Source organism: Drosophila arizonae, chromosome 3, assembly GCF_054131065.1.
Source record: "Drosophila arizonae isolate 15081-1271.41 chromosome 3, UAZ_ARI_1.0, whole genome shotgun sequence".
NCBI lineage: Eukaryota > Metazoa > Arthropoda > Insecta > Diptera > Drosophilidae > Drosophila > Drosophila arizonae.
This window is the reverse complement of record NC_142923.1, coordinates 17347513-17367225: the sequence shown is the minus strand read 5'-3', so window position 1 is coordinate 17367225 and position 19713 is coordinate 17347513. Positions and strand designations below refer to the sequence as shown.

Below are 19713 nucleotides of genomic sequence, written 5' to 3'. Positions count from 1 at the left end.
TATTTTATTTTATTGTCTTAAAGTCAATTGGAAACAATTTCAAGCTTTAATTAGTTAATCCTATTTTATGATTTAAATTTAATAAGCGCATGAATTATAAATTCGTTAATATTCGTCTTTATATAAACCATTTCGGCTCTATGGGACTGCACTGACTAGAAATTAGCAACTTATTTATGCCCTTTTATATGCCCGATAGAGCAGTAGCAAATTGTAAAATATCATAAAGGCTTTAATTATTAATTAATTAAAATAAATGCTGTTTCGATTAATAAACTTGTATTTAGGATTAAGACAATAAATCAATTTTGATTAAATTAAATTTGTAAAATATTTAATTTTTATTTATATTGTATTTATTTATTTAAATACAATTTATTATTATTATATTATATTACATTTAAACAGTATTTTATTTAGAAGTATATATATATTTATAGTCAATTTTTATTATTTTTTATATTTACTTAAAATCTATAAATGTATGAAAATTGTTTATGTTTATTTTTTAATGATTGGCACGAACTAATAATGTCATGTAATACATATTTAAAGTCTATATTTATTAAATTTCTATTATATATTGTATTAAAAATGTATTATTTATTTCTTTTTTTTTTTTAATGATTTTTCCACACATACTTCTAAGAAGTAAATTGTCAAGCAATACTACGGGCTATCTTTAAACTTGTAATCAAAATTGTTGGGGGACATATGTGATATCTGTTTGCCATTTACTTTTAAGCAACTGTTGACAAAAACTTATTTGGCTGCAATGGCACACTAATAGTCTGTCAAAAGAGTTTTCGTTGGATAAACCGGAAGACAGCAACAAAATTCAATTATATATATAAATGTTTTTATGAATAGCTACAGCTACACTGCAACAAAAGGCATAAGTTCAGCAAGTGAAAGTAAAATAGCCGCTCATAGCCAACTGGCCAATGCCTGTTTGCAGTTACATTTAAGTGTTTAATGGAATATTTCGTTTTTACATTCCCATATGGGAGTATATTATAATTTATTAATAGATCTACATATTTGACGTACATACCTCAAGTCTCTATCCTCTCCATAAATACATTTACATTGACAGACAAAACTCCAGCAAGTCGAACATCATAACAACCGTAATAATAACCAATATGCCCTTTTCATGTCATGAGCGGGCATAAAACCTTGGCTTGATAAAACGCCGAAGCTGTTGCTGAAGGCTTTTCCTATGTTTAAAGCCTCAGCATTTTCCGCATGAAGTGGTTATTAGAAATGTGGCTAAAAGAGACATCAATTGCTGTGTAATTTTAGACATTTCTTGACAATGCCCACACTCTCATACGCACACAGTGACACTCCTACACTCGCACCGACACACAATGAATTATTTTGTTAGATTTTTCATAAGCCCAATATATTGCGGCTTGCGCTTAGATTGGGTTAGGCCTGGCCTATATATTTATTGACGTCTTTTACTTGAGGCCGTCTGCGTATATTTGTGCACTGGATATTGATAAATTTATATTGGATTTGTGTGCTTTTCCAGGAGTCCCCCATGCGGAGCTTAAGTGCTTATTTGTCGTTGTTTCTCGGTTGTTTGTTATTTGTAATTCGAATTTGAGTTTGAGTTTCAGCCAACGTGCAGCAAATTGATGACCCATGTGCTCTGTCAGCTTTTGTCCCCCAGCCACGCCTCTCGCCCCATTAGAGCTCGCAGTCCGAGTGCATTGAGCTGGCACGTGTCCGAGCATCGCACAAAAGTTTAAACAAAATCAAAGCCCAACCATCTTAATCTGCGCCCAAAAAATACACACAAAAAAAAAAAAAAAAAAAAAAAAAAAAAAAAGAAGCGGAGTCGAAGCACTTCAGCTGCCTAAAGCTGCTTATGTAAATGATGTTAAGTGCTCCTGCGCCTAAGAAAAAGGCTCAAAATATGTTTGCAATATATTTAGGTCGAGCCTTGGCGTGCCCTTTAAATATATTTCTTTTTATTATAATACTTAAAAAAGGAGCATGTTAATATTTTTAAAATTTTTTTAGGGAAAAGCTGAATTGAACGGATGTTCATGAAAAAAAGAAATCATAAATTATGCTCTTTATTCTTTTACTTGGTTTACCTAAGATGCACAATGCTTAAAGCTAAAAATCACATGAATACACAAATTTCATTTTTTCATTTTCTTTTTTTTATATACATTGAAATTGGTGTTAAATAATTGAAGAGGGCATTTTTCCTAATTCGTAGAAAACAGAATATTTAGGAACTACTTGGAAATATGTATGGAGCTAAAATAATAATATTAGATTATATTATTATAGCATTAGAAGCAAATGGTTGTTTTTAGAAATTTAATATTCTTTATACATATTTTATTTAATTTAATAACAATTTATATATATTGTCAAAATTTTGTTTTACTTATTTAACTTATAAACAACTGTTTATAAAATAAAACAAAAAAGCGCTGTACATATGAAATATTGAAGTGTAATTGAATAAACTTTTATCCAATAAGAACGTCAAATTTAAATTTATTTAGCATACAAAATTGTGGTATTTTCAAGGTCAAACCTGGAAATATATACTAAACGAAATCATGCAAATATTCATTTCTCTTTTTTTTTATAGATACTAAACAAAATTCATACATCTATTTGATCTCCTCCCAAGCTGTAGTTTTTTTTTTCACTTTATCAATTTCGCATACTTATTGACACACATGTTTATCTTCGTTCTTTCATTCCTTACCCACAACACATACTTTTTTGTTGTTGTTGTTGCTGTTGTTGGTCTTTTCATAAAATGTGACAAACAGATTGTAGCTAATCCAGTGCCCAGAGGCCCAGGCGTTTGGCTGCTGGGGCAACTGATTGTTGTCCTTGTTCCCAAAGGACACTTTCAATTGAATATTTTCCTTTTGGGCTCGCCGATCAATCAATGCTCAGGCAAAGGCTTTGCATTTTTGACTGCCACACGCACAAGATTCAAGTGAACAAACGATAAAAATTAGCTTTAAACTAACTTAATATAAACATCGTGCAGACTTGCCGCTAGGGGAAAAACGATTACGACGAAAGGCACACAAAAAGGAATGTCAAAAATATTTAAATAAAAAACAGAAGTTGAAACTTTGTCGCGCCCGCTGGCGGAGCATAACACAGACAATGCCATAACAATTCAGGCTGAGGCAATTTGCGTGCTGAGCAACAACAACACCACAAGCAACAACAACAACAATAAGTTAGAATTACATTCATTTCCGACTTCCGGCATCACGTAGCCGCAGCGTTGTCCACTGAAACTGGACACCAAATTCTCAACGTCCGGCATTTACAAATAGTCCGGTTTCTTTTCAGCGCGTTGGTCTGTTAATAATTATTTGTTTTGACGGTGTAGAAGGGGGAGAGTACTTTGTTTCGTTAACTTCGAAAAGGGTAAAATTGACTTTTATTAATGTGCTTCGCACTTTTGGTATGCCAACTTAACGTAATAATGCTTCTTGGCCAAATGTTTTGTCTCAGGCTTAAATTTGATATTTATTGAATAGATTTTTACACAATATTAAAAGACGACAATAAAACTAATTTTTCATACTTTTGCGGCTTGATAAAATTTATTTTTAAAAGATTATATATGTTTGCTAGTCGTATTTATTAATTTTTTTTTTTTTTCATTTTTCATAAATTTAGTTTTTAATTTACTTTAATTTACGAAAAGTAAAATTATATGTATATATTTTTTTAAATAAATACATATATAAACAAAATAAATAGATAAATTACTACGTACTTGGACCTCAAGACATTTAATCCTAAATCAAAAGCATATTTAGGCTTTCTTCCTTATATATATAAATATATATATATATACATATAAAGATGAAATCAGACTAGTTTAACTGCAATTCATATATATATACATATATATGATTGTCAGTTAAACTAGTTTGATTTCATCTTTTTTACCTCCGCCTATCTAAAGTTGAAATCTTCTGATTGGTTTCTGATTGAGTTTTTTCTGTCTGTTTGAGCAAACATCTACTGATCATTAGGCCTCAGTGCCCCCTCAGAGCTGAATTGAAACTCTGCACAATTTCTGGTCTGAGTTCTGCCTTGCTGTCGAAGATAACTCAGCAAATGTTGGCTGGAAATGATTTGTGGCCAGTTGGCCAGAGTCGCCGGCCAATTGGCTCTGGTCAGCTAGGCAAGTATGTAAATCGTGTGAGTGGGTATGCATATGTGTGTGTGTTTGTGTGAGGGTGGGTGGGTGATGAAATGTGCCGCCCGTCAGCGCGACATTTGTGACGTTTGTCAAAATTGAAAGTGATTTATCATCGTTGGCCAGCCATTGCTCCTGCCACCGCCAACGCTTCATCATTCTGTTGGGCCAACGCATAAATGACGAATGAGTTGTGCTATATTTCGTGATAATGCACGTATTTATCCCGCCAGCACTGCTGGGCCTTAGCCCTCAAGGCTTCAAAAACAAAACTGTCAAGCTGCCAATTGTGCGCCAAATTGAACATGATGAGGAAACAACAAGCATATCGAAGGGTATATCTTGTATATATTTATATATATATGCATACATATATAATAAACAAGCTATTAACACATTGTTCAACGTTGAGTAGCCTTAAATCACGCCTCATCAGACAGACCGAAAAAAAACACCACAAAGCTTTTATTTGTCCAACTTTACACTGAAAAAAATAGTTGTCTTAAAAATAATTTTAAAAATAATATTAAATTTATGAAATTAAACTTTTAATTCATTTTTATTTATTTATTATTATTATTATTATTTTTTTTTTTTTTTAGATAAATTATTTTATTCTATTTATATTATTTTTTTAGTTTTAAAATTAAATTTCAGTTATTTATTATTCATATTTATTTTTATTTTGTATCTCTTTCTCTTTAGTATGATTATTTGTTCTATATTTCCCACCAGTATTTTGTTGTGTAGTGTAATATTTTCGCATTTGTTAGTCAGGCGTAAAGCCACATTGACCACGTTTAAATAGCCTTTTGGTCAAGCTAAACTAATACATTTAACACACACACATACACACAAACACACACACACACATACACGCACCGCACACAACAGGTTGTTTTCGGGCACGGCATTGACAAGGCTTCAGCTCTTCCTCTTCTTCATCACCATTTTCTCTCTCGCTCTTTTGTGTCACACATTTTATTTGGCTTTTATTTAACAATTTTTATTCTCGTTGTGCCCGAAAGGTCATTTGTGGTTGGTTGGCCAAAAAACACGTTGTTGTTGTTGCTGTTGTTGTTGGTGTCTGCTTTATAGCACCCCGGCCATTGGCACTAAAGGGGCATTTGGACAAACACATTAGATGGCCAGTTTTGGTAGCCTTTTGGCTAAGCCGAGCACCCGAACCAGAAACCGCCGACCCCTAGACCGAACCTTTCTACGGGCCGAAAGAGCCTTATTAGATTCCAGCAGGAAAGGGACGCGGCGTAATCTTTTGTGTTTTATCAACGTATTTGATTAAACTTTGTTGCTGTTGTTGTTGTTGCTGTTGCGGCTTTGCCTACTTTGTGACTTGAGGCGTTAATCATACGCCCCATTGTGCCAGTCGATGCTCGTCGGCCTTCGCTCAGCGTTTACACATGTGCGTAGTTTTTTATTCATAAGAGACGAATAGAGACACACAAACTGTTTATTCAAGCAGAAAACTTGACAAATATTAGCAACCAAAAAAATTTAATTTGTGCAACTATCTGCCCAAAAAAGTCTCTAAGGAGCTGTAAAGTTTATATGCATATGATATATTATGATATTTACTTGTAAAGTAAATTAGCCTGAAATTTATATAAAAGATTTATATATATATATATATTTTATGCATATATTTATTATATTTTTTTTACGAATCTCTTAACTTTTCCAGGCAAATCTTTATTTTCCTTTTTTTCATTTTAAAATATTTATTAGTCTTCATTGACAACTTCATCTACATTTCACTTTCTATAAATTTACCTGGGTAAATATATACGTTATCAAAAGAATTTCACGGATACTGCTGCAGTTCATGCAGTCGCAGACCTGACTGCGACCTTTTTACTTATTTACCCGTGAAATATTGCTTACAATATTCTTTGATATATTTTAATTTTTTTCATTCATAAACTACTAGGGAAATTTCTTAGATATAAATTCTCCGAATATTTTCTTTGCATTGCTGTGCAGTAATTAAATTCTGCTCTGCTGGCAGCTGTTGCGTTCAGTTGCGCCAATTCAAATTCTCTCAGATTTCTCGCTCATGTTGCACTGATAGCAACAACAAAAAGTGGAAATTGAGAATTTTCATTCACACGTTGTGAAAAATATTTACATGCCCAATGCCCACTCTCTCTATATTGTGGGCGTGCCAATGCAAGCTGCCGTCAAGTTACGTTGATTTCATTTTCTTTTTTTTTTTTCTGCTCTCTACACTACATTGCGACAATCTTTGTCGCTGCTGTTGCCTGGCCAACAGATTGTAGAAAGTCAGATTTATTGAGCATTTATTCGCTGTGATTTCTAGAGCACCATTCAGAAATATTTTCTGAAAAAGGGCAAAGAGTGACGCGAAATGGCAGCCAACAGCTTGTTGGGAAAAACTTTGAGTCGACAAATCGAGTTGGGATTCAGATGAATAATGCGCCTGAGGTCTCTTGGGCACACAGATTGTATGGCTATTGCCTCAATTTCGGTCAAGCAATTAGGCAGCAGCAGCAGCAGCAGCGGCAGCGGCTAGACAATGTCTGTCCATCACGAAACTTTCAGTGCAAAGAAGCGAATTTATTTGGTAACTTTTTCAACTGAACTAAAGCACTCAGACTTCTATTAGAATGATATACATGTATTACGGTACTATTTAATAAACAAGTCAAAGGTTGTGAGATAGCAAAAACTAAACTGGCTAAAAGGCCAGGAAGGATATATGCATATAATGATATTCCTAAGGAATATATGCATATATATTACTTGATCGATATGGAAACTCAAAATTAATTAAATAATATAAAAAAATAATATGTATAATAATAATAAAAATCAATTAATGAATCAAAAAAATAGCTCAGCAATATGATATATATATACATATATATATATATATATACATATCCATCAATTCATCAAACTACATTTTAGTCTCAGTTAAAAAAATTTTTTCATCTTTTCCATGCTGAATATAAATTTTAAATATTTGCATTGAGGTGAAATTGGAATATCGCATATTTACTAAATATTTACATAGATAAATCGAAACGCGCACATGCCACTAGTGTCTAATGTTTTTTTTTTTTTGTTCAAGAGGTCAACCAGTCAAAAGGTTAGGTGAACGGCGCACCTGTTCAATGTATTCACATTTGTTACTTTTTTATTCAATTTATTGCACATTGAGGCAGAAACAAACGAAGGCCGTGGTAAATGATGTCATGGACTAAGGACTGCACAACACACACACGTACATACACACATACATACGCATATATACATCAATTTATTAAACAGCGTTGCACTACGGCCACAATTAAAGCCTAAAGGAATCAATAAAAATGCAATTTCAATGCAACGCCAAGACGTAGCGCCGTAAAGGGGGGTGGTAGTTGGGGCACATATGAATATATATTAAAATTCATATGCAAAAACACAAAAAGCAAGGGAAAAGAAAAATTTGTGGTGTAAATAAACTTGAGCAAAGTTTTCCGCTCCAAGCGCTGCCCTCAGCACTGCAATTCATTGCAAACGTCATAAATTCATTTTAGAGGCGGGCTAAAAAGAACCCCCAAGAAGAAGAAGAGCAATGCAAGGCAATTGAATTATTTATAAGATAACCTGAGCAGCGCAGCGTCAGAGCAGTGGGAGAAAGCCAGGGGGCTATACACTATAAAGTAGCTGCAGAGCATAGACAAGTCAAGTGCCAGGCTACTTTCGCCCAGGGGCTGAAAATGGGAGTGAGAGAAACAGAGAGAGAGAGAGAGAGAGAGAGAAAAAAGGGAGCAACAATGTGACAAAGGCAGGCGTGAAGTGTGTGAGCAAATGCAAGTGTGTGTGTGAAGTGGAGAGACTCCTTGAATAATGATAACAAATAAGCTATGCTACCTATGCAGCTGCACATTCAAAAAAAAAAAAAAAAAAAAAAAAAAAAAAAGAGCACTTTTGTGAGCAGTGCCTGACTAACAGATACCCTGTGGTGAAAATGCAGAATATTTGCTGTCTGATAATAAGGATAATATGAAAACTCATTTCTATTGAGCATGAATGATTATTCGAAAATTTTAATTTGTAATTTTCTTGGCTTATTTTTTAATTTTATATAAATTTTAGGAGAGTATTATATTGCTGTATTTAAAAAATTATATACTAAATATTTATGTATCAGACACTACCTTTAAAAACATTTCTAATGCCCTGTGATACAGTAGAACCTAATAAGCAATAATCCTATATCTTTAATATGTTTCAAGATCAATGCATTCATATATATGATAATACAAATAGAAGGTAGAAGAACAGACAAATAGACTGACAGACGTATGTATAAACATTCAGATAGTCAAGCACTGAATCAAAGTGCTTCACTTCTACTAATCCGATTTGCCTAATCAACATTGTTTATACATCATGCCATTGGCCACGTCTTCGATCAACTGCTGCATGCACATTATCCTAACCAATATACCCTTATAAACTCTTTACAATTTCCTGGATATGCCAAAATGCTACAACAATAGGCACACATTGCACTGCAGCAGCCCCTAATAAAATATTGAGAAATGCAAAAACGAAAAAATTGTCATAAACTTTGACTTCCTGCAGGCAACAGCTGAAGAGCTGAAATCCAACTCCGGCACCCGCAGCGGCATTCTAAATGCAAAGGCATCGACAGCGCCGAAGGGTGTTAAGTGCATGCGAATTATTTCCTTCTTTTTTTTGTTTTTTTTTTTTTATATACTTTTTATTTCTCTTGTTTTATTGTGTTTTCTTTGAGGGGTTGGAAGCGATACAACGTGTCGTATACGTGATAGCGTGCGTATACGTGACGGTAGTAGCAAGCGGAAATTGAATTGTAAGCAGTCGAAGGCAGTCGGAGGCAGTGGAGGCAATCAGATCAGCAAGGAGTAAAAAAATAAGTGAAGAAGAAGAGTAAAGGCTTGTGTGCGGATTTTAAGAGTTCAAGCTAATTGCAGTCATCAAAGTCTGCTTAAAAACGACCCTTCGAGAGAAATGATTTAAGTTTACTTTGCAGAGACTAACTGTTCTCTTAATTTCTCTTTTCTTGCAGAAAATGATGCACCTGAAGTCTCAGCTGAGTTACGGCTGCGCCTTGGCGCTCTTCAGCCTCAATCTCTGCATGCTGTCCAGCGCCGAGGTAGCCACGGGTCAAGGTAAGCTGACTCTCTTTGATCAGGCCTCGCAGCTAAGCCATATTCTCTATCATCTTGCAGGCGCTGCCATCAGCAATCTCTATGACAATTTGCTGCAGCGTGAGTACGCCGGACCCGTAGTCTTTCCCAATCATCAGGTGGAGCGCAAGGCGCAGCGATCGCCCTCGTTGCGCCTGCGCTTCGGTCGCAGCGATCCGGACATGCTGAACAACATCGTGGAGAAACGTTGGTTCGGCGACGTCAACCAGAAGCCCATACGATCGCCGTCGATGCGTTTGCGCTTCGGCCGGCGCAGCGATCCCAACTTGCCGCAGATGCGACGCACAGCCTACGACGAGCTGCTCGAGCGTGAACTGACCCTCAACAATCAGCAACAGCTGCTGAATCAGCCAGCCGCTGGCTACGATGCCGATCTCTCAGAGGACTACGATGCGGGCTTCGAGCGTGCTGTGCGCAAGCCTCAACGCTTGCGTTGGGGACGAAGCGTAATCACCGGCATTCTGAATCTGGGCAATAATCGTTTGGATAAAGAGCAGGTAGGATGGGGATGTAAGGAAGGATTTTAGATGGACCTGTAGCGAATTGGCCTTGAATTTAAGTTTGGGAGTCGCAAAGAGATGCGACGAAAGACAAGTGAAGACTATTCGAATTTATTGATGATTCTATTGAGATACTAAATTTGAATGACAGATTCAACACATAATAAAAGTAAATTTTTAAATTAAAATTTAACCCCCGTTTCTATCTCATCTCCCATCTTCGTCATCAGCGTATACAAGCTGAAATAGAACAATATTTGCGGCAGGCGCAAGAAGTGACCCGCATGCTGAAGGCCCTGCAGCAGGAGTACGACATCCCAGCTGGCGAACGTGCCCTTGAGTCGAGCGAAGATCAGGACGAGGAGCAGGACGAGGACAATGCGGAGTATCAATTTCAGCGCGAGTCTCGCAAGCCCATGCGTTTGCGCTGGGGTCGTAGCACCGGCAAAGCGCCAGCCGAGCAGAAGGTGAGCAAAGCCCAGCTGAAACTTATATTTTCATAATGATATCTCCGTTTCTTAACTCTAGCAAATGCCGCTAGCCGCTGCTGTTTCTTCCGAGACAGCGTCCGTGGCGCCCAAGTTACAGAACTAAATGAACAAACAGAAGGAAATGAACAAAGGACACTCTAAGCAACAACTAGGCGGAAATGTAACAAGACACACACACCGACACACAACACACACACAACACACACACCAATACAAACGCAAATGGCATACGATTCGAAACACTCGGCTGAGAAACAGTTTTTGCAGGCATTTACGGTAAGCGCAGGGAGCTAAGGACACGTTCTAAAGAATACATACATATAAACCATATATAATATACATATATACAAATACTTCAATATACATATGATATATGTATATATGTATACACATAACCGATTACGTGTGTACATTCTAATTTTGTGCACCTATTTAATTGTATAGACATTTTAGCCCATGAACTTTCTAAAGTAGCTGGAAAATTATTATAAACAAATTATATACAAAACTAAATTTTTAATATTAAAATTTATAAAAATACATATTATAATTTATATAAATTTTATCTAATTTCAGACGTTATTAAAATTTATATTCTTATTCTTTTTTATATAATATATTCAAACATAGATATATTTTTTTTATAAAACAAAACAATCTATAATTTTAAAATTTATATTATAATGTATATACATGTTTTGAAACTTAAAATTGGTTTTATTTATTTATTTATTTATTTTTTTTTTTTTTTTTTTTTTTTTTTTTAATAAAATAAGTTTCATAAAAATTTATTTGCTAAATAAATATATTATTTTTCCTCTTTTTATTCATACAGCACATATTTTAATGTATTTAATTGTGTTTAATAAATTTATTTTAAGCAACGTCAAGTTCTCCAAAGGTCCTTATCCAAACAAGCTCAATTAAATTGCCTCTCTAACACGTCAATCGTAATACCAAAGCAAAAAAAAAAAAAAAAAAAAGAAAAGAATATTAAATGTATATAATGGATATGGAAACACTTTTTTAAATGTAGCGCAAATTTGTTAAAAAAAACAAAGCAACACTTATTTAAAACAAAAAAAAAAGATTAACAAAATATGTAAAATCGTATTATATTTTGTTTAAATTTTAAGCAAATTTTATTACAGTTATGAAACAAAATGTTTAAAAAACATTTAAAGGCCCCCGAAAGGTGTATTACTGCAACAATTGTTATATTCTGTGTGCTAAAATTGAATTATATACATTTATCTAATACTATATATATACTACATACACATATAAAAATAAAAACTAAAATGAAAAAAATAAATAAATAAATATAAATATATACTATAAATAAATATTTGTCTACTAAATGTATTGAACTTTTATTGATGTATTTTTCAAAAAATAAAATTATAAAAAAAAACGTAAGCAACAACACTAAAAAATAAAAATTCAATTAAAGAAAACCGACGACCGTGGATATCCGAAAATAATAGTCGAATCTAACAAAGTCTTTTGTATATTTTATTTACACCATCATTGAAAATATGGAAACTTAAATACCTATATTTGATTTACATATGAAGAGAGAAGAACATTTTAATATAACATCTAACAAATTAAAATAAATTAGGCGATACTAGGAGGCAAATACTAGAAAGCGGTCGAACCGGGCATATATAGACATATATTTATGTGCATATGCATATAACCATATAATAAACAAACTAAAATAAATGTAAATAAAATGCTGAATACACGCAAAACATATTTTACCCGATATAAACAAGTACATACTATATACCTTTCAAAATACAGTATAATAAATGATGAAACTCTGTAGGGAGTGAACAAAAAAAATTGTTTATTTATTTACAAAATCAGTTTCTTTTTCAGTCAGGCAAATCAGCTGATTCCTACGAGCTCAAAGAAGCACCACTGTCCAATGGCATTGCTCCCTTACAAGCTATGGTCATTTAATGAAATTAATTTAAAGTTCCTGCCCGAGAGTATGCAGCATAAACTCCATGATTGAGTCTAAGCGGGTGCTGATTTCTGCTTACCTGATAGTCTAGCTGTGGTTTGAGCTAAACTTTAGACCAAGATTAATTGGGGACAAAATTTGATTGGCTATTTTCAGAAGTACCTGGCGAAAAGAAATGAGTAGCACAATGACACACGTAACATTTTACTTAACATAACAATGTTATTGCTCTGCTAAATAACACTATGGTAACATTTCAATGTTAATATACTGTTAACGAACAGTTTGCACCCTACTTCTCATTTCTGTGCGCCTGGTATTCCACAGAAATTGCTGTGCAAGTTTTGGAAGTACTAGTAGGCAAACAGATGTAAGTAGTATGGTCAAAAATGTTACTTAACAGTATATTAGCAGTACACTGTTACCTCACTTTAATTAAATAACATTATAGTAACAGTGCACCGTTACTGTACTAACGCACAGTTTGCACCATACTTATCGCTTCTGTGTATTAGTGTAATACTCTTGTTTAATATAATCAACACTTTTAAATATCAGTGTGCTGTTATAGGATAATAGGAAACGGCGCCCAACGCTCTTACTTCTTTCTTTTTCTTCACGGCTTACTACCAGAAATCCTCTTCTATTGTATAGGGTTACATTTATAAACATAGAGAACAATATATAATAATAACAGAAATTAAATAAGAAATTGTCTTAATAATAATATAATATATAATAATATTATATGGAAGATCGGGACAAAACGAGGTTCTTCCCACATATCATCAGTTTGACCATGTTTAAGAGCTCCGTTTTAAGGAAGCAGCAAGCGTCGCTCCTGGAATTCATTTCACCCCTAATTGGATTTGAATATTCATGCCTTCATTATACTGTGGTCCATAAATCTCATATTTTGGCATTTCTGTAAACGAAATATCTTCACAAAATATGTAAGGAATATTGATACTGCGAAAGACTTTCGTTCTTGATATACCATAAGGATAATCTGAACTTACAGTTACAGTTAGAGTTTACGAAAATGTTACATTTAAATATGCTTACTGTGAGGGCATATCAAATGCATATGGCTCTCTCTATTTTTAATAGCCATACCGGCTTACCTAGGAACAGTACTCAAAGTTAGTTAAAAGTGGAAAATCCTTTGCAACTGGCAAAGTTTTAGGGTGGTTCAACTGCACTTAAAATGCAGCCCAGCAATTATTAAGTTTGAAAGCCTCGAGCTCGTTGGACAATTAAGCAACAAATGCAAAGGATCATAACCATGAAAATAAAAGCAGCAGCCTCAAACCAGCCTTAGTTGTAATGGATAAGCTGAAAACGTCAAGCTAACAACATTACGGAATTGTTATGGCCATGACAAGACAAACACAAAACAGGAATTGCGTTAGCCACCTACCAGGTGCTGCATACACATATACAAACACATGTTGGCTAAGACCCTTCCCTCTTTCTCTTTGTCTTTTATGTGTGCTCTTGATAATTAACCTTTCTGTTGTAAATGCCTCGGTGTGTGGGGGAATGTGTCAAATATGCTCACAACATCCTTATCCTTATCCTTATTAACTTTAACATAAACCACATTTGCTTCGGGTCGGATAATTGCATTTGACATTGACAACATGGAAGTGCACTCAATACAAGGCCTTAGCATATCATATTTTGACTAAATATGAATATTATAATTGGCTGATCAAATTATTAATCATCCAGTAAATTACTGTAGATACCCTGTACTTTTTACAGATTGCAAATCGGGCCATGATATTACAGTTTTTTTATTGAAAGAGGAATGAAATGGAAATGCAAAATTTTAGGTGATAAATTTCAAATTTATATTTATAGTTTAGATTTTTTTTTTTAATATTTTGTACTTTTATAAAAATCCTAGATTACCATATATGTATATCTGTTGTAGGTCGAAATATACAGGGTATCTATTTATATTATTTATTATAGGTTAAGAAACTATTTCTTTGCTTACACAAAAGTATATCAGATTAACACAAATATAAGGCATACTCTTTAATTATAATATGAAGACAATCTTAATATTTGCTCACTTGGCCGAGCTGGGCCTTGGAATAGAATCCTACTTGTTGCCTGACAGCATTTATTTGACTTTCGAAAGTCTAAATCTCTAAAGAGTACCTGAATAATTTAAAAGAAATCACAAATGCAATTAAAATATGTTGCGCAGGTGCTCACACAGAGACCACAAAGGTAAATAGCAGTACAAAGAGAGACAAAGAGAGAGAGAGAGAGAGAGGTCAGAAATGTGTTAAATAAAACTTTTCTGCTGCTAATATCAAAAGTTTGATGAAGCTATTTAAATGTTATGTTACTCTCTCTGTCTCTCTCTCTCTTTCTATCTATCTCTCTCTCCCACACACACTCGCTGTGACTTGCCATTGTTGCTGTTGTTATTTTGTACTTTGTACTTAGCAAATATTTATGCAAATAATATGCAATTACTCACACGCACACACACACACGCACACAAACTCGCACGCATACACATATACATATTCGCGATGCTTGCTAAAAGCGCTCAGCAAACAACGAACTTTTTAACACACACATGCAGCACAAATGTGTCATACACGTACACATACTTAAACAGATAGACACAGGCGCACATTAACAGAAGCATTCACACACACACATGCATTGAGCAACAACAAACAACTGTGCAAAGTGTGTGAAAGGCGCGTCTAAAATCGCGCTCAGCTCTGCGTATGCAAATGGCAAGCAGCACAACACAGTTCACAATAAGGCAATGCTTGACTTAAGCATACCCTGTAAGTGAACATAGCTGTAAATGACAATGATACAAGTTAAAGGTACAGGATAAGCCATCATGATGCCCATAAGTTCTATCACTTTTACGTCTCTACTTACAGGGTATAACAGCAGCATGAAACTAAAACAAAACGGAACGACTTGCAACAATGCTTGGCTTCCGCTTTGTCATCAGCTTCCAGCGTCTGTTCACTTAAGTTTTTGAAGCAACAACAACAACAACGAGCAAGTTGAGCTGCTGTAACTGCTGTCAGTTACAGATGAAAATTTAACAAAAATAACAACAAAAGCAAAAGAGCAACAAAGCAAGTCTAAAAACCAAGCCAGAACCTAAATTAACAATACATTTTACTAATTTTTTTTACCTTTAAAATATTGTCTTAAAAGTGTCAACAATATTACTGAAAATATTATGATCAATATAATCACAGTTGAATGTACAATCTTATGCATAGTCCACATATATATATATACTACTTCTAGTTGTAGCTGACTGTATAAATCTGTTGTAGAAACATGCTGAGAACAACATGTTGCAGCTCCATCGCTCCCAACTACTAGGCGGAGTTATGTAGACTAAAACATAAAACAGCATGAAAGCAGGCGACGCTCCTACAATTCATTTCACTTCCTCATAATTGGATTTGAATATTCATGCCTTCATTATTACACTGTGGTCCACAAATCTCATATTTTGGCTACGAATCTGGCATTTTTACAAACGAGAAAGCACATTTCAAAGTATCTAAGCAATAAAAATTTGAAAATTTCGAATTTCAGTCCTTGGTATATCATTAGGATTACCTCCAGCTAAGGACAACCTTGGAATTGCGACTAACATACATCATTAACTATTTGTAGAATTTAACAAACAATTGCATCATCCATTCGTACATAAACAAGTGTATATATTTAGTTTATACATATGTACATATGCATTCATTTATATATGTATATATATATTTTCGCTTAAATTTCGTACTACTTTTATTACCATAAATGTTCCATGCTCATTATATACATATATAAGGTGTAAGGTATAAGGTTTAAGGTAAGGTTTCTTTTTATCTTAGTTATATAATGACGATTCTTCGATATTGTCGAACGATTATTTGCACACGCTGCACTACAAAAACATTGAGATATAAAAGCAGTTAAAATTGACAAAATTTTAAATTACTTTTTTGTTTTAAATACTGCTTTACGTATAAATAAATGTCTGTATAGATCTATATAAAATGGTGGTCAACTGGGTTATATCTTAGTCTGTTATTTGTCTAATTGTAAAGTCCTCAAAATCGTCCTGTGGTATGAGCCGTAATCTCATATCGTTGGCCAAATGCAGCACCGCATACAGAGCCACCGAGGGCGACAGGGAATCTGACATTTTGGTGGTGAGCATAGCGGGCAGCTTTTCGTAGATCTCTTTAAAGGTGGCCATACCTTTGGCATAGTGCTCCTGTTTTCCTTTCGGATGTGCGGGTATCGCTTCCTCCTCCATTTCGGCAGTGCTCAATAATTGTTTTTGTATCAGCGAATTGCAGCTGCGCTTGAGATTCTTCATGTCAATCACCTTGGCACGTTTCGCAAACGGCACAATCACCTTGGTGACCTGATCAAGATGCAAATACGAGAGATTAGAAATGAATAAAATGATACGATGGGTAAGATATGATCCCACGATTAAAATATTTTTAAATCTGAAACCTTTGCATCCCTCACCTGCGACGGTGCTCCCTGGAACTCAGTGGATATCTCAAGAACCGTATCGTTGGCTTGAGTCCGATCATTACATGCGTTCGGGTTATCAGAGAGCCGGAACGAAGCTAGCGCAGGATCAGCGTTTGGGAAGCTGCTCACATTCATGTCATTGGGCAAACGATCGGAACTCCGTTGGAACTCATCATTATCAAAGAGGTCAACATCATCGCCAGCATCGTCGCCGACCGCATTCATATCTCTGCCCATGACATCGTCATCATTATCAATATCATCATCCGGAACGCCGAATCGACGGCTCACCTTAATGCTGGGCGCGTAATCATATTTATAAAAGTAATTCGCATCAAAATCATATTTGGTTGGCAGACGCAATTTGCGCGGATCCCAGCGCTTTTGATAGTTCGCCTTGCGCAGCTTCGTGCTTTCATCCAGCTTGAATAGACTCTCGGTGCACTGGCCGAAGTTGATTTGCTTGCTGCGTCGCTTTGCTGCCTGTGCGGCTGCACGCCGTAATCGTGCCGCAGCAGCATTGGTGCTTTTGCCCGTTACATTATCCTGTGAAGTGATTTGAGCAAATGTATTGGTGTTGCGTGTCCTTTTAAATTTCCAATGCGATGGGCCCGCCCAGAACTGAGAGATCTGATCCATCGGCCGGTACGAATACTCCAGCTTCGAGCTGCCGTCAACCGGTCGCAAATCCTCAATCAACACAGGCTGTTTGCGCAGGACACGGCAATGCTGCAACGTTGTCCGCTCCTCGGTCGTCAACTCGTCCATCTCGTTGTAGTCCATCTCCAAAACGGTGGCCGCTGTCAACGCATTCAGATCTGGCATCGGCTCACACTCAGCATTAATGTCGAAAGCCATCGAGAGCTCACGAGGATTCTCATAGAAATCATCTGCATTATCCACACCATCGTCGTCATCTTTTATCTGCATCGGATCGTTGGCATTGCTCGGATTGGGCACATCGCTAATAATATAGCCAGTGTGCAGCGGTCGCAGAACCAGATGCTGCTGATAGTAGCGTCGCATCTTATTAACCCACTCGGCGGCTATTATCGTATGGGTGTTCTTATCATCATTATTAACTAAAGTGTAATCCTCTATCTTCTCATCCATATTTGGATTTTGCCAAAAGCGATAATTTGTGCGCAATCGCAGCTCAGAGTCTTTCGTGGGCAATATGTTGTTCATTAATCGATTGGAGGCATTAATGGAGCCCACAGTAGAGTTCAGTTTGCCAAATACTGGATCCTGCAAAGGGGCAGTATCCAGACGCGCATTTAATGTCTCCTTATTCTTGGTTATTGTGGAAACTGCTTTGCGTTTACGTTTCTTGGCCTTCGGCGCCGCTGTCTCAGAAGCATCAATGCCACCGTCGCCTCCACCTTCAACCTGGCCGACATTCGCACTATCGTCGTTATCATCCGCGGCAGCTGCATTCAGTTGCTGCTGAGTGAGCGTGCGTGCATTTAGGCCAGCTGACATACGCATCGCATCCAAATATATCGAGTCAACGCGCAATCCATACACCTTTGAGGAGGCCTCCAATGATGAACCAGCTATCTGAAATATGAATAACAATCAACAACAATTAGAATCGCATGCAACAATGAGCTGCAACCCTTACCTTAAAGTTGCTGAGCGTTTTGTGATGATGATCCAGCAAGTTGGACAACGTATCGATCAACGACAAGCTCCAGGCATTCTCCCGGCTCAGCTTATTGCCATTATATATCTCCAGGCACTTCTTTATCGTCTCATTCTCCTCGATGGACTCCAGGATGGTGCTCTCACGGGGTCGCGTTTGCTGCAGTAGCAGCGTGCGGCGTCGCGCCTCACGGCGTTCCGCCTCATCGTCGTTAACCATAGTTGTCCGATCCTGCAGCATACTCTCGCGATGGCTACCGACCGCGGAACGACGCAATGGCGTCTCGGAACGCGGTAACGTCATGATCTGAGTTAGCCCAAAACGGGAAACTAGTTTTGTTTACAATCGAGATAGGTTCGCCGCTATTCAATGCAGCACCAAACAATAAGACAGCTCTGCGCGTTCACAATAGATCACTATGTGACAAATATCACTTAATTATTGCTTGTTTCTGTGTTATTCAGTTTTCTTTTATGTCTCTCGTTTGGGCATTACGCTTGTGTTGGTAATAGTTTACAGTTGCTTTCAAACGACGCCGCAATCTAGGGCTACGCCAATTTATCGATATTTTAGTGTTGATAAACAACGTAAAAATTACGAATGCAGTATTTTTCATATCGGTCACATACTACATGAGGGGAAATAATACGTTTAAAACTTTGCGGCAAAATCAAAGTATTTCTTGGCAATATAAAGATATCTTGCAAGGCAATTATTTCGCTTACTTTTAACCTAAGTTCATAGAGCATGAAGTGCTTACATTGCTTTGATCCCTTACGTGGGTTTTTTGGAATACTCCATGTCTAGATAGGGAGTGTGATATTATTGTATCTTTTACTAAATACACACAATGTGTAGGATTAGCGATTGTAGTCCACGATCGTGCTCGGCGTGAGCTATCTCAACAAATTCAGAGAGCAATCGATTAATTATTCCGATTTTTGTATTTTTAAGTTGGCGCATTACTTTTATTTTATTTAAACCACTTAAAAATATAGCTATATACGTATATTTCACATTATATTATTTATAATTATCATAATTAAAAAATAAAAATATTTATTATTATTTATTTTTATTTTTTCATCACCATATTTATAAATAATA

General features: G+C 35.7%; 2 protein-coding genes across 2 annotated transcripts in view; one reads left to right on the top strand and one right to left on the bottom strand.

The window, feature by feature from the left end:
- sNPF (short neuropeptide F precursor) overlaps nt 1-11423 on the top strand; it is a 43271-nt gene extending 31848 nt beyond the window's left edge. The window contains exons 3-6 of the mRNA XM_018002736.2: nt 9300-9402; nt 9463-9938; nt 10172-10408; nt 10470-11423. Of these exons, the coding sequence (XP_017858225.1) occupies nt 9303-9402; nt 9463-9938; nt 10172-10408; nt 10470-10535 (879 nt within the window). The 5' untranslated portion in view covers nt 9300-9302 and the 3' untranslated portion in view covers nt 10536-11423. The remainder of the gene's footprint in view (nt 1-9299; nt 9403-9462; nt 9939-10171; nt 10409-10469) is intronic.
- A 4690-nt stretch (nt 11424-16113) lies between these two features.
- On the bottom strand, nt 16114-19163 carry barr (non-SMC condensin I complex subunit H). The gene is made up of 3 exons (XM_018002732.2): nt 18586-19163; nt 16953-18521; nt 16114-16842 (listed from the first exon to the last, which is right to left on the bottom strand). The coding sequence occupies exons 1-3, from the start codon at nt 18907-18909 to the stop codon at nt 16492-16494; spliced, it is 2244 nt and encodes a 747-aa protein (XP_017858221.1). The 5' UTR covers nt 18910-19163; the 3' UTR covers nt 16114-16491.
- Nucleotides 19164-19713: the final 550 nt, after the last annotated feature.